Consider the following 14,461-nt stretch of genomic DNA (forward strand, 5'->3'; position numbering starts at 1 on the left):
CAGCTTGTGTAACATAGGAGACGTGTTCCATGAAAAATAAACTGTTTTTGAAGCTGCGTCCACCTAACATCCCCATACCCCCTTGCTTTGTAAAACAACAACAGCTTCCCAGAAAATCAAAGTGCCACTGCATTTGAAATCATTCCCAAATGATCTCCAATCATGCGACACTGCTGTCACGTCCTGGCAGGTACTTATCAGCTTTTTGTGTGTATAAGAAAAGCATTAGAGACGGGGTATTTTTATACAGAGGGCTGTTATTTGCTGAGACTTAGAAAAGAAAAACTGGCTTGTGGATTTACCGTACATTTGGATTCCAGTAATCATTTGGACACCCCGCGCTACGAGACAGGATACAAACTGATTCATCTTAACCCTGAAACTTCAGCAAGCCTTTGATTAAGTATATGGTTGTTGAAACAGATTTGGATCAGTATCCACACTCGGCATCCCCATGTTGGAAACATTTGTGTTCAAAGTTTTTCAAACAAAACAAAACCCAAACACTTTAAAGAGACAGATATCTGTGGATTAGTGGATCTGAGGACACACACATGCTGTGCTGTACAATCTGCTGTCAATGCCGCCCATAAATAACCTTCACCTGATTTTCCTCAGAGCTGTACAGCATTAGCTGTTTCTACTTCATCCATAATGTAACAGAAGTATAGATATAGGTAGTATAGATTAAGGCTGCCACAAACGATTATTTTGATAGTCACTAGTCACCGATTATTTTTGCGATTAGTCGACTAATCAGATCATCATCCATTGGACGTAAGACGTACAGCTTATTGCACCAGCAGCATCTGCTCTTATATAACTATCATTAGCTTACAGCTTTAAGTGTTTAAGGTATGTGCTAACTAAAAATAAAGACAAGATGATAGTTTATTAAATTTTAATGACATTTGCAGATTGTTTCGGTGAAGTTTAATAAACTCCTTGCTATCTAAAATATAACAGGACACCGGAGTAAATTCTCGAGCATCTCACACTTCTGATAATCAGCTGTCTGCTTGACGTTTATTCAGCTGTGTAAAAACTATAACTTTAATCTCAGCCAAACCGATTTACTCAGGAACAAATAAAATACTAAAAAAAGCCAAACAATAACATTTAAGTTATCTAAGTGACTTATATATCATGTTTAACCTGAGTAGCAAAAGACGGCGGTGGGTTTGAAAACGATTAGCCAGGAGTCCGGTGTTCTCACGGCTCTAGTTAGCCTAGCCCCCGGCTAGCTATCGAGCTAGTGGCTAACAGACGTCTCCGAAAACGTCGGAGCGCTTTTGAAAATATGTGGTGTCTTGATAAACTGAGCAGATATTTGAGGTTTACACAGCTACATTCTCACCTGAAAATATGTTAAACGTTTATTTTGTGACCCAGAAAGAATAATAAGAGTAACATTAAAACTAACTAGCTGCCGCCATTGTTGGAAACTGAGCTGGGCTGCGCTATGAATTCTGGGACAGAGCTGCTTCTTCTTCTTCGGGGTTTAACGGCAGCTGGCATCCTTGTACATGCAGTGCTGCCATCTTCTGTTTCAGTGCGTTATTACACTCTTAAATCCTACTACTTATTCCTGCGTCTTTCAGGATCTTACAAAGCTTCAAATGACGCGTCAACTATTAAATTAGTCGTCGACGATTTTGATAATCGGCATAATCATGACTAGTCGACTAATCGTGGCAGCCCTAGTATAGATATTCAGAGAACCAACCAATCAAAGGAGTTTTGTGTGGTCTGAGAAAAAAACAGAAAGCCATCTTGTTACCTGTGAGTGAAACATAGTAAATCAGATGGGTCAGGTAGCCTTTACCTGTCCGTGAATGTCTGCTGGGTCTGTGGTAAGGGGGCTTTACTGGTGAAAGGTGGCTGACGGCGAATGTGGTAGAGTAGAGGCTGGCAGCTGGAGCACAGAGGGCTGCCAGGGCCTGAAGACAGCATGGCTGCGTCGATCTCCATTTTCTCATCAAAGGTGCAGAGTTTTATGGCAGCGATGGCAACGTTGTGGGTGTCGAGGCGCATGGTGAGGGGTAAGTCACAGAACACATGCTGGGGTCCCAGGTTAATACTTTTCCCTGTGTCTGAGATCAGCTCGATGTTGGCTATCGCTGGGTTGTCTGCAACAGGGTAAAATGTTGGTGAGTTATGCAGCACATCTCCAACAAAGACATTTAGGTAAACATAATGTATGGCTGCATGGAAGGAGGTTTCTTTAATGGAAGTAAATGTATTTGTCTGCCAACATCCAGAAAAGGAAGACTGCATCTCACCTGTTGTGATTAACTTAACCTGATCCCTGGTTACGTTTGCTCACTAACAAAGAAATGAACAGTCTCTCATTTTAATGAAGAGATATGGTACATCAACCAAAAATATTACAGATTACAATCAATCAGATCTCAATTAGTAACATGCACAGAGTCAATTTCTTCCCTTCCAACCTCATTGGAAGAGTACCTGGGTAAGACCAAAAGCTTTCAAAGGACATCAGGGACAAGATTGTAGATCTGGACAAGACTGGACTGGACTACAAGACCATCAGCAATCAGCAAGTCTGGAGGTCCATGGAAGATCTTGCCTATTGTCGGGGTGGCTGTAGCTCAGGTGGTAGTGCGGGTCACCTACTCAAGGAGACCTGAAGGTTGGTGGTTCGATCCCAGGCTCCTTCAGTCTACATGCCAAATGTCCTTGGGCAAGATATTAACCCCATGTTGCAAACGATGCATCCATCGGAGTGTGAATGCGAGTCAATGTTAGATAGAAGCACTAAAAACAATCATACGATTGGGGTGAATGGTTGTTGTATAAAGTGCTTTGAGTGCTCAATGACAGTAGAAAAGTGCTATATAAGACCCTGGGGTTAGGATGACCATGAGAAAAGTGGTGGAAGAGCTTGTTAATTATCTGATTGCAGTTGGGACCACAGTCACCAAGAACACCACAATGGATTGAAATCTTGCAGCGCCCACAAGGTTCCCCAGCTCGAGAAGGCACATGTACATGCGAGCCTAATTTTTGCATCTTCATGATTTTCACTTGGGAGAGAGTGCTGTGGTCAGATGAAACCAAAATCAAGCTCGTTGGCATCAATTTGACCAAATGTGTTTGAAGGAAGGGAAATGCTGAATGTGACCCAAAGAAAACCATCTCCAGAGTCAAGGATGGAGGAGCAAATATGCTTTGGCATTGCTTTTCTGCTAAGGACAGAGGACAATTTTACCACACTGAAGGACCATTGACAGGGCCCTCTATCATAAAATCTTGGTTGAAACAAGGACAGGTTATCCAGAATGACAAAGACCACGAAGGGAACAAAGGAGTGGCTAATGAAGAAGCACATTGTGGTCTGGCCAGAAGTGACCTAGCCAGTCTCCAGAAATGTAGTCCTATAGAAAATCTGTGAATGGAGCTGAAGCTTCAAATTGCCAAGTGGCAGCCAAGAAATCTAAAGAGTTTCTGCAAAGAGAGGTCTGCTGAAATCCCTCCTGAGATCTGCGCAAATCTGGTGACCAACTACAACAAAAGCCTTACTGCTGTGCTTGCCAACAAGGCTTTTTCTACCAAGTACTAAATGTCTTATTTCAGTCTATCAATTCATACATTTTATGTTAAGTGGTCTTTTTTCTGGATTTTTGGTTGATATTCTGTCTATCATAAAAGTATCAAAACTACCCAACACTGTCTACTTCTTTGTAAGTGAGCAAAACGTACAATTTCAGCAGGGGATCAAATAATGAATTTCCCCACCTATTATTGCCTATTATTCAGAACTGACGAGTATTTATTATGGAGTGACACTTACTCGCAGAGATATACGTGACCCAGAGCGTAAGGGCGTGTGGAACAATGGGGTGCAGGAACCTCAGTGTGAGGGTGCAGCCCTCTGTGTCCGGACATGGTGACGTCACGTTGGTGTCATACAGGCTAAACTCAGGACTCCACGCTTGGAGACTGGGATCACATGGCTGTTCCACATCAGGCGGTCCTGTTGACGACATCACACAGACACACATGTTGGTGCTGTTGTGTTACAAGTGTTCCCAATGACTTCATTCATTTTACTCTAAAGCACAGAACAACCCATGTATGCAGGAATTAATCCAAACTGATATATGATGAGATTAGAAACAGTGTAATGAGCATTCAGTTGACTCCAGAAAATACAAAAGTACACCTTGGAGACTCAATAGACTGAGTGTCTGAGTTAAAAAATAGATTTTTTAGACCCATACTCACACTTAAATAAACTGAATTTCTATTTACCTTCAGTGAAGGACTGTGGTTGCAAAAAAAGGGTGTGTGTCTCACTGGCAAACTGGACAGCAGCACAAAGATCCAGACAGAGCATATTTCTAGGGATACATTGCATGCATGCTTCTGCAAATGAGGGAATTTATACATGTAAAATGAGGCTGTTACACTGAACCAATCAACAAAGACACAAACTGCAACAGTGATGAAGTTCTTTGTGTATTTCTGTGTCTGTCTGTCACAAAGTCCTCCATACTTTTTCTGCCGCAGCAGAGAAACATCCAGAGACTGTCAACAACACTGCAGCCAGGCTTTTAACACTTCCAAAGAGAAGTGACCAGATTACACCAGCCACTGGCAATCTGTGAGTTTCAAAAATTGATTTTTAAGATTTTAGTGCCTTTCAGCCTTGATTAGTCTGGGTTCTGCCTACAGGGAGGGAGAGAGGGTGAAAGGGAGACAGAGGGGCTTGTACCTGATTCTCTAAAGATAAATGGACTTTGCACCCCGGGGCCCTCAGTTATGGAACTCGCTGCCTTACCCAGAAAGCTGAAGCAAACCTGTTCAGCTACATCTTACTACAATGATCACTGCATATGCATGTAAGCCTGTCCTCTAACTCCTCCTGGATGCATTGATCAATCTGGATTGAACTTACTATAAACACTGCCAAGGGTACCAGGATTATCAATATCTATATAGCTTTAGGGAATTAAATTATTAACATTATGTGTAGTAGCTAGCAACATTAGATCAACATAAGCTGGGATGACATTGAAATGGGAATCTGTCAGTGTTCTTCCTGTTGGTTTGAAGTAGAGACAAACCTGTCAGATATACTATAGTGCAGCGGTCCCCAACCCCCGGGCCTCGGACCGGTACCGGTCCGTGAGTCGTTTGGTACCGGGCCGCGAGAGTTGAGGCTCAGGTGTGAAATGTATAGTTTTCAGGGTTTTTATCGGTTTTCAGCGTTATTTTGTTATCGTTTTTATCGTTAACTCGGTTTTCCTGGGTCTTTTCACGTGTGTTATGAATAAATCTTCTTTTTTTCGGTACCGGTACTAGTTTTATTTTGTTGTATTTATCTGCGACACCTTAAAGGCCGGTCCGTGAAAATATTGTCGGGCATAAACCGGTCCGTGGTGCAAAAAAGGTTGGAGACCGCTGCTCTTAATTGTTGTGACACGTGTTCGAAATGCAGAGAGGTGCGCTCGATTTGCCACACGGAGCAGCGCGAGAGTAAAGCACGAGGGAGGGGCTAATAATCGGCTCAGTCATTCTTAATGATCGTTGAAATCCCAGATCGTAATCGTGATTAAAATTCGATTAATTGAGCAGCCCTAAGTGGTGTGCATGTTAAGTTTCTTCTTCTGCTGCCACATTAGAAGCAACATAAAAAAGGAAACAGACATACTGTTCGGTTGTTTCAAAAGCAACTCTTATCTCCCTTCTGCAGATTAAGCTCTAGTCGATATAATAATACTTGAGATCAGATTAGGTTTTTGAAATAATTCAAGTGGATGCATTTTAAAGTGATCGCTGAGGAATATTACCAGTAAACACATAATCCCTTACGATCCTCTAGTTTCAACACAGTCTGCTTTTTATATTTATACAACCATTCACAGGCATCATATTATTACAACACTCACATGCACCTCACATGAGACCTTCATGCCCTGAAAATATTAATTTTGCCTAAATGCCGTGAAAATATTGTCGGGCATGAACCGGTCCGTGGAGCAAAACAGGTTGGAGACTGCTGTTATAGTGGGTAAATTTGATGTTTAGGTAATGCTACCAGTGAAATGTCATTGTCAAGCAAATCAGATCAAACTGTCCAAAAGAAGCAGATTAATCTACTCTGATTAACATAGCAGTGATTTTAATTTAGTTTTGTTGAGTCCTGCCTTTTCCTCAATATGGTGTCTTCATCTCTATTTATAAGTAACTGAAAATACATTTCCCAGTGTTACTTCTAAAAACTACAAGCAAGCTGACTTTCTTTTGGAACGGAAAGTGGAATTTTCCTGCTGACAAAGTTACAACCATTCACTTAAAGATGGCGTTCATTCAAGAACGCAGGAAGTAACATCATTACAGCAGGCGCAATGAGTTGTTAATTGTTAGCGCGTTAGTGATTAGCACAATGGAATCACAGTATGGCACAATTCTTATGAGCTGTCTCAGGTGAAATCCAAATAAAATCAACACGCTAAAGAGGTGTTACATATTTCACACCCACTATGATTAACCATGTCGAAGCACAGTCAGAAGGACAATTAATGCGAAGATTGGTCTCTAAATGAGTGTGTAAAGACCCATAAAATGGAAATGGACATTTTTGGGGGCTTACCACATTTTCCAAGCTACCAACATACGACTTTATTATAATCGTACAGCCCAGAGTAAAAGTAAGCAAATGGGAACCATCTTTAATGCTAAGAGAGAAGTGGAGCTGCTGCCCGTGTGGAACAGGTGTACTTACCATGGAAACCGCTTCAATAAACAGCTTGTGATAAGCGTTAAAGAAGAGAATATGAAACTACTACATTTTGATACAGGATGAGCATTACCTGAGAAGCCTTTTAAGCTTTTGATGCAGTTAGCATCTATTTAGTTTTCCACTGACTGACTGAGTAAATGAAATGAGCAAAGACTGTCTGTCATGTTGACAAACCCAGATAGAATTACCATCCAACGGCTCCACTCTTTCCTTCAGACTACTTGTTTTTTGGTTTTCCTTCCTAAAGGCTTCCTCTCACTCATCTGTTCTTCTCTCACGCTAGCAGCTTTAACGGGAATACATAATTGAATGTAAGCATTCAGCTAATAAACCACTTTGAAGCAGAATGGGTAGAAAACCTTTCGCCCTTTACAAATAGTATGTTTGTAACTAGATATTTTCTTCTCAATAAACAAAGAAAATGTGCAGAAGGTTGATTCTGTTCATTTGGATGTAGCAGAAGAAACGTTTCATCACTTATCTAAGTGACTTCTTCAGTCTCAGCTGACTGCAGTTTCACCAACATTTGCACAATGAAACACCGGGTCTCTGTGGCTTTCAAACCCCAAAACACGCTGCGCCAAAAATTGGTCCACCCCAAGGATCGGGTCCCCGACACAAACAGAGTAACATAGTGTACGCTGTTAAGTGCAGGAGGATTGTCAGGATTTATACATCGGGGAAACCAAACAACCTCTGGCGAAGAGGATGGCACAACACAGAAGAGCTACCTCGTCAGGCCAGGACTCTGCAGTCTATTCACACCTACAGGCCAGTGGACACTCTTTCAATGATGAGGATGTAACATCCTGGACAGGGAGGAACGCTGGTTTGAGGGCGGAGTCAAGGAGGCCATTTACGTGAAAAGGGAAAGACCATCTCTGAATTGAGGAGGGGGCCTAAGGGTACATCTGTCACCATCTTACATGCTGTGGATTGCAGCCATTCCCCAACTCTCTGTGAATGGTACTCATGGTTATTGATCAGTGGGCTTTGATCAGTGGGTTTTGATCAATGGTCATGATAATTTGCATAATTATGATTAAGGAACTGACCTCACAGCCCATTGTTACTTCAGTGGTGCTGGTTTCAGTCATTATGCAAATGTTCTGTTTATAAGATTGGGGAAACCTGCAGTCAGCTGAGACTGAAGAAGTCACCTGGATGAGTGACAAAAAGTTTCTCCCACTGAAGACGCTTCGTCCAGATGAACAGAATCAACTTTCGGGGATTTACTTACCTGGATGATTAAACATGCATCAAGACATTTGTGCACTCGGTTATTATTTTTAGATCCCTATTATTTCTTGACATAGCTTTTTTTTCCTTGCACATTTCTACCGTGTGAAAAGATTTTTTACAGAACTTCAAACATCCATCTTTTTTTCTGATCTCGACAGCACAGTTAACACGAGGCAGCCTTAAAAGCAAACTTTACACCTTCTCATTTTGAAATAAAACTCTGTATTAAGCACATTAAGCAGTTTAATCTCTGACAGCGGCGGTGCATGCTTCCAAACAATTCCATGTTTTCCCTCAGCCTGAAAATGGACTTAAACCAGTCAATACTGGCACAGGAAGCGTTCTGAGATGTACTTGGTCACTTTTGCCAACAATTTGAGCCAATAGTGTTTTTGCCTTTAAACTTGTGTTTTGGGTTGCCAGCTATGGTGTCCGCAACGAGTTTGTCCAACTTCCCCTCTGCCTCTCAACACTGAATATGTTATTGCCCATCTCCGTTGGCTGACAAAGTGACCCACACATCTGTGGGACAGAGTGAAAAGGGAGCAAGGGAAGCCAGCAGACTGGCTGTCTCCTCAGCTGTGCACATACCACTGTTTAGAGTAAGACTGTAATTGACCCTTTATCATCATTATGGTCCCGCAGCGAATGCGGGAGCAGTAATCCCCCTGTTCTTCCTAGCCGCTTGTTTTCAAAGCATAAATTCCAGCAGAGGATTTCCACATATCTGGTCAGAGTTTTCATGAAAGAGATGGAAAAGTGTTATTGTGTTCATGCATTTGCTCTTTCAGTATTTGCCTTTTTTCTTTCTCGTCGTTTTCATTCACTTTGCTTTCTTGTTTCCTTATATTCCTTCTTGTTTCTTTCCTCCACACCCTATACATCATGTCAAAGGAAATCGTGCTTCTCGAGGATTTATGATTGGAATAACAAGGACCATGTGCTTGCAGGAAGCTAATGTTTCAATGTACAGGGCTACAAGATGCACTTTCTTTGGTTTATGACGGAGGTTGAATGTTTGAAGAGCACCAAAACATTACCCAGAGTAGACGCTTACGTTAATAATCCTCGCTCTCGCTTTGGCTAAAACAAGACAGACACAGAGAGGTCTGTAGCTGAGGTAATTATCATTTAATGATTTTTTTTGCTTTTTCTTTTTCCAGCAGCCATTAGCCTCGCACGCACCTAAAAGTTACAGATGTGTGTGTTTCTGTGTGTGCGTCTGGGGGTAAAGGGGGGGCTGAATATACGCCAAAAATGTATTTGGCGTATATTCAGCTTGGTGAACGTGCGGATTGATGTGTAACATAAATATATTCCTCAGTTAACCTGCAATTTTTTTATTACCAAAAACTTTACACGAGGCTTCAGCAAAGTCTCATATTCACTAGTGTTTATATTCAAACTGACCTAAAGAAAAGGATTTATATATTTCTGTGTGCAGCTGTTAACAACAAAAGTAAAAGTCTACAATTCTGAACCATTTATTATCTCTGAGATCCAGCTTGTTTTCAATATGCAGATATAAAAAAAGGAAATTCGATCCTTTTGTGCAGAAAATCACAAAAAGCTTTTTTTGACTGACCTGTTGCTTCGTCAGGTGTCCAGTAGCCTGATGTGTCACACAGGCGAGTTGAGGAAGCCTCATAAGCATACTGGTGGAAGATGCCATCTTTCTCACAATCACCACAATTGATCTCAGATACACGCAATGAGGAGCTGAGGCGAAAGGAAACAGGTCCACTAAATATGGCATTTTTATTCTATATAAACAAAACAAGAAAGCTGAAACTGACACACAAGAAAATTAACCCTTTAAGACCTACCATAGAACCAAGTCTGCCAGAGCTTATATTATATGTTTACATGCTGTGGAGCCATTTTTGGGAGCATTTCAAGTTGCTATACATCAATACAACCATTATAGCCCAGATTTTAATAATATGTCTGCATTAAGTGCATAGTAACAACATAAATTGCAAAAAAGTGCAATAAACTACAAAAAAACTGAAAATCGTTTTTGCTTTTTTAACATATATTTCTAGTTAGAGAAATTTAAGAGGCTTATCCCTCAAAACTGTAAATACAAAAAAGTTGCACAAAATAGTTTCCCACCACAGGAAATTTATTTTGAGTGTCTTCATAGTTTTATTTTTGAAATACACCAATTTTTATATACTGCAGGAAAAACGAAAATAAATATTATAGTGCAAACTTGCAAAAAAGCAGCATATGCATCAAAATAAACTATTTCCAGCAGTGCAATATGAGTCCTAAGCATCCCAGAAACGACACAGAAAGTCATAAAGTCAAAGATAACTTTTAAAAACACCAGTATAGGCTCATGAGGCCCGGATGGTAAAAAACTACATTTCCGCGAAAATGACGTCACTTCCAGTTTCGGGCAGGTAATGGCGGACATGCGATAGTTCGTGCTGATGGACGTAGGAAGTGTTACAAACAGCTGATCGGATCGGCAAAGCATGTTTCTGGAATATTATGTTTTTGTTGCTGCAAGTGCTTTTTATGCAGTTTTTGCAAAGCTATATGTGGAAGGAAACTGTGACCGAGGACAAGCTGATGGCATAAGATGTAAGTACAACTCCTCCAGTTTCATATGCAAAAAAAATTATTGCGCTAGCTTACGTGGTTGCAGAGCTACCGGGATTTAAAAATAGTTACGCAAAACAGAGTGTGCCCGCTCCGATCGGTTTTAAAGGGTTAAACATAGTTCGCAAACACAAAGTGACCACTAGTTTGACCTGTGGAGGAGGTTATTTCAGGCACAGTCACACTAGTACCTACATGCACTGCAGTAAGTCAACAAGGCGTATGAAATTTCAAACTCTCCAAGGCTGAAATGCCAGCTTTCTTTTGCCCACATCTGGTGATACCACCAGCTGAGAACTCCATAATACACTTCACACTTGTGAGTTGTTTATTCCAATTTCTCCACAGGTGTTTTCGTCCAGATGCTCTCAGTGCAGTGGTGAATACAAAATAAGAAAGACCAATAAAACAATTACTGGAAAGTGTAATCAAATATAACTCCAATGCCTGGTTTTGATTGCATCCAGAACATTTTTAATCACCGTACATGACATATAAAGAGACTTGTCCGGTGGAAGCAATGTGCTCATGGCTCACTAATGCAGTTAAATTATGCACATTTTATAAATTGGAGTGTTCATAGAGTGATTTATGTGCACAAGTGATGAAAATTGCAGTTCTTTGTTAATAGTTTTAACCCTGCAAGAGACCTGCCCAGGATTTACGCTGCCTCTTGGACAACCAGACATGTATGGATGGTTAAAAACAGCTTTGAATGGATAGAAACAAAAGAACTCATGCAATCATACCTTTGATAAAGTGACCCCCTGATAGGTGGGAGCCAATAAATCGAGACAGAATCTGCGCTCTGGTCAGTCACTATGGGGGCCAGTGGGATGGGGGCAGGTTGACGGTCCATCAGCCACTTCTGGTAGACCAAGTCTAGATAGCAGTGCATCCTGGCCACTTGGTTCGGAGTGAAATGGTTGGTGCAGTTATCATCTGTGAAGACAGAAGAATCCAGAAAATCTTTGAGGGTCAAATTAACACACTAGCCTTTAAATAACCGAAGTACTAAACACATGGCTAGAAATAATTACATCAGAGGAGACGCAATTACACATGCCAGTCCTTAACCTCTTAAGCACCCACGCACCAGAAGATGGGCGCAAAGGGAGGAGATCACAGAGATCAGAAAACCACTGGGGGCTTAACAGGTTAATAAGCTTTCGTTGGATTTTTAAATACACTGGGTGGTAACAGCTTGAGAATATGGACAGAAATGACTAAACCATAACATAATTGTTTCAACCTTGTTTCAACCTTGTTTCAACCTTGTTTCAACCTTAGCGAACATAATTTCTCAGTTCTATGTAAAACACACTCACATTGATTGATTGATTGATTGATTGATTATACTTTACTTCAGAGTGGATGGTAATTCTCAGTAATGCACTTTTAACTGCCATACTGTTAATAACATTACTGTATATATTACATATACATTGTAACACCTGAGATCATTTCTTTTGAGCATTAAAGTAAGAGCATTTCTGTTTCACCTGTGTAACTCATGTAATTGCTGTAAGGAGTGTTCAGGTAGGTGGTGACGCCACATGTATCGTTGACGGCTCCGGGGTCATGGCAGGCTTTGGATTTAGGTGTTGGGGCAGTGTCAGCACACAGATCACCTGTCTCCATGGATGGGGTGGTCTCCTGCACAAAATATGGATGGTATGCATGGTAAGAGCAGCAGGATCAAAGACATTCCTTTGTCTCTGACCTCCTCTCCAGCTACTCTGGTGCTGGGGGAGCTGAGAAGGTTTTATTATAGGCACATCCTATCTGAAAGATCTGTTTGTTGTGTGGTACGCTTCCTGATTTTATGATCCTTTTGGTGAGCAGGAGGTCACACAAACGCACCCCCAGGGGAGGTGCTTTTGTTGTGTAAACTGTAACTGTCATGGGAATAAAAGGCTACGAGGAGAGCTGCTCTTTGAAGAAGTTGGGCTGGAGACAGGTGAGGAGCGTTAAGCTCCACGGGCCTGGTTCCGACTAGCCTTCCCTCGCCAGCGAGTCAAAGACCGGTTGAAGATGTTCTGTCTCGTCTTCGACCTTCACGAGAATAATTTTCTAAACTAGCGGGGCCTGTGGAAGCACAGACTCAACAAACACATTTAAAGATGCTATTATTAGTTTATTACTTATGTAGGTTTTTCCAATCAGAAATAATTCCATAAATTAGAATTATCACAAATAGCAGAATTTAAAAGTCCTACCTGACACGGATCATCACAGGAGTCCCGTTCACTCACGCCCTTGAAGACATGGTACAGTCCAAATATGTGTCCCATCTCATGGATCATTGTGTTGGAGTGGCCCGTGGTGCCAAAGTAGGAGGGATTCAGGACCATCCCGCCTGGATATAAGCAGTAAAAATCGCAGTATTGGTTACAACATTATTACCGTCTAGGAAGCTGTGGTTCTTGAAAAGCCAGCCAGATAGAAAATACAATGTTGTTTAAGTGGCGACGTGAAAAGAGAGAAAAATGATTTGCGATTACCCACTCTGACAGGATGTAGTGATTTGTGATCTCTGATTGTAACTGTGGTTCAGTATCCATGTGACAGACAATAAAAATTGTTACGTTTGATAAAAGTTGGGTTACGGCTGGGAAATGTCACGGTGGGGGTTAAATGGAAAAAAATGAAGGCTACATAAATATCTGAAACCACTAACAAAGCATGCGAGAGATAACGGTTTAAAAAGACAACAGACACAATTTGGGAACTCCAAAAAACAAAAGCCAACTAAGTGGGAGGCAGATTTTTTTGCAGCATCCTTATAATCACAGGATTAACAGCAGACATGGGTTATTGGTTTTCTAATTAGAAACACTGGCTAAAGACATTAAGCAATGAAGACATTAAACACGTAGACACTAAACAGCAGGGCTTTCAGAGACAATTTGTCATCCTCCAACTTGTTGGTTTAAACAGAGACAGATGCCGCGCAGCTGAAATAAATGTCTGAACTTAATTTGCCGCTTTAATTCAAAAATATAATTGTAGCTTTGACCATTAGTATCAATGCAATACTTAATATTTTAATACAATTAATAACCACAGAGTAATGACACCATAAAGTGTTTTTTTCCTCAGCAACAGCAACATACTGTATTCCCTTTGATACGAAACATCAGATAAAAAATGGATTTGACTGTGTTCATTAGTCCCAAAGCCGGATAGTGTGCACGTTCCTTTCTTTACTTTGTCCTTTACTTCAGCGAATATCACCCAACATTAAACAACTCCAAACAAATATGGCTGAGAAAGGGAAAAACAGAAGGCTGAGATGGGGAATGAGCAGTGATAAATACACTTTATTGATTTTCTGCTGGTCAAACTGAGATTTTTAATTTTTTGATTTTTTTAAGGAATGCATTTGTTTTGCTTCGAGTGAGTCGTGTAATATTATTTGCCAGTCAAACTGATGGTTAATGACGAACATGAGACTTGAATTGAACCTGTTATGTTTATGACGTCTCAATAACCAGCTCACACTGTCAGGGTCCTGGGTCCCCTGACCCAGCATGTTTAGTTCTTTGTGATTTTTGTATTATTGTACTTGTGTGAGTTATTCTATGGTTTCTAGTTTCGATCCCTTGCCCTTCATGTTTCTCTGTGTAAGTCTGTGTCTGCATGTTTGAGTTTACCTCTGTGTCTTTCGTTCTTAGAGTCCTCTACCTTATGGTTTGTCTCTGTGTTTCTTAGTTGCTGTCTCCACCGTGTCAAGTTCGCATCTCTATGTCGTACTTCCTGTTTTACTTTGAAGGTCCATGTCTTATGTGAATGCATCCTTCTTTCCTTGTCTCGTCAGTTCTGATTTCTCCCAGCTGT

The 14,461-nt window shown here is 41.0% G+C and overlaps 1 protein-coding gene across 2 annotated transcripts in view; it reads right to left on the reverse strand.

The window, feature by feature from the left end:
• The window catches only part of pappa2 (pappalysin 2), a 102,277-nt gene that overhangs the window by 64,667 nt on the left and 23,149 nt on the right, over positions 1-14,461 (reverse strand). For both annotated transcript variants that reach the window (XM_085141189.1, XM_085141190.1), the window contains exons 6-11: positions 12,841-12,980; positions 12,124-12,277; positions 11,371-11,563; positions 9,597-9,730; positions 3,815-3,997; positions 1,826-2,129 (exon numbers count right to left, since the gene is read on the reverse strand). In XM_085141189.1, coding sequence (XP_084997315.1) covers positions 1,826-2,129; positions 3,815-3,997; positions 9,597-9,730; positions 11,371-11,563; positions 12,124-12,277; positions 12,841-12,980 — 1,108 coding nt within the window. The remainder of the gene's footprint in view (positions 1-1,825; positions 2,130-3,814; positions 3,998-9,596; positions 9,731-11,370; positions 11,564-12,123; positions 12,278-12,840; positions 12,981-14,461) is intronic.

This window comes from Neolamprologus multifasciatus, chromosome 18 (assembly GCF_963576455.1).
Source record: "Neolamprologus multifasciatus chromosome 18, fNeoMul1.2, whole genome shotgun sequence".
NCBI lineage: Eukaryota > Metazoa > Chordata > Actinopteri > Cichliformes > Cichlidae > Neolamprologus > Neolamprologus multifasciatus.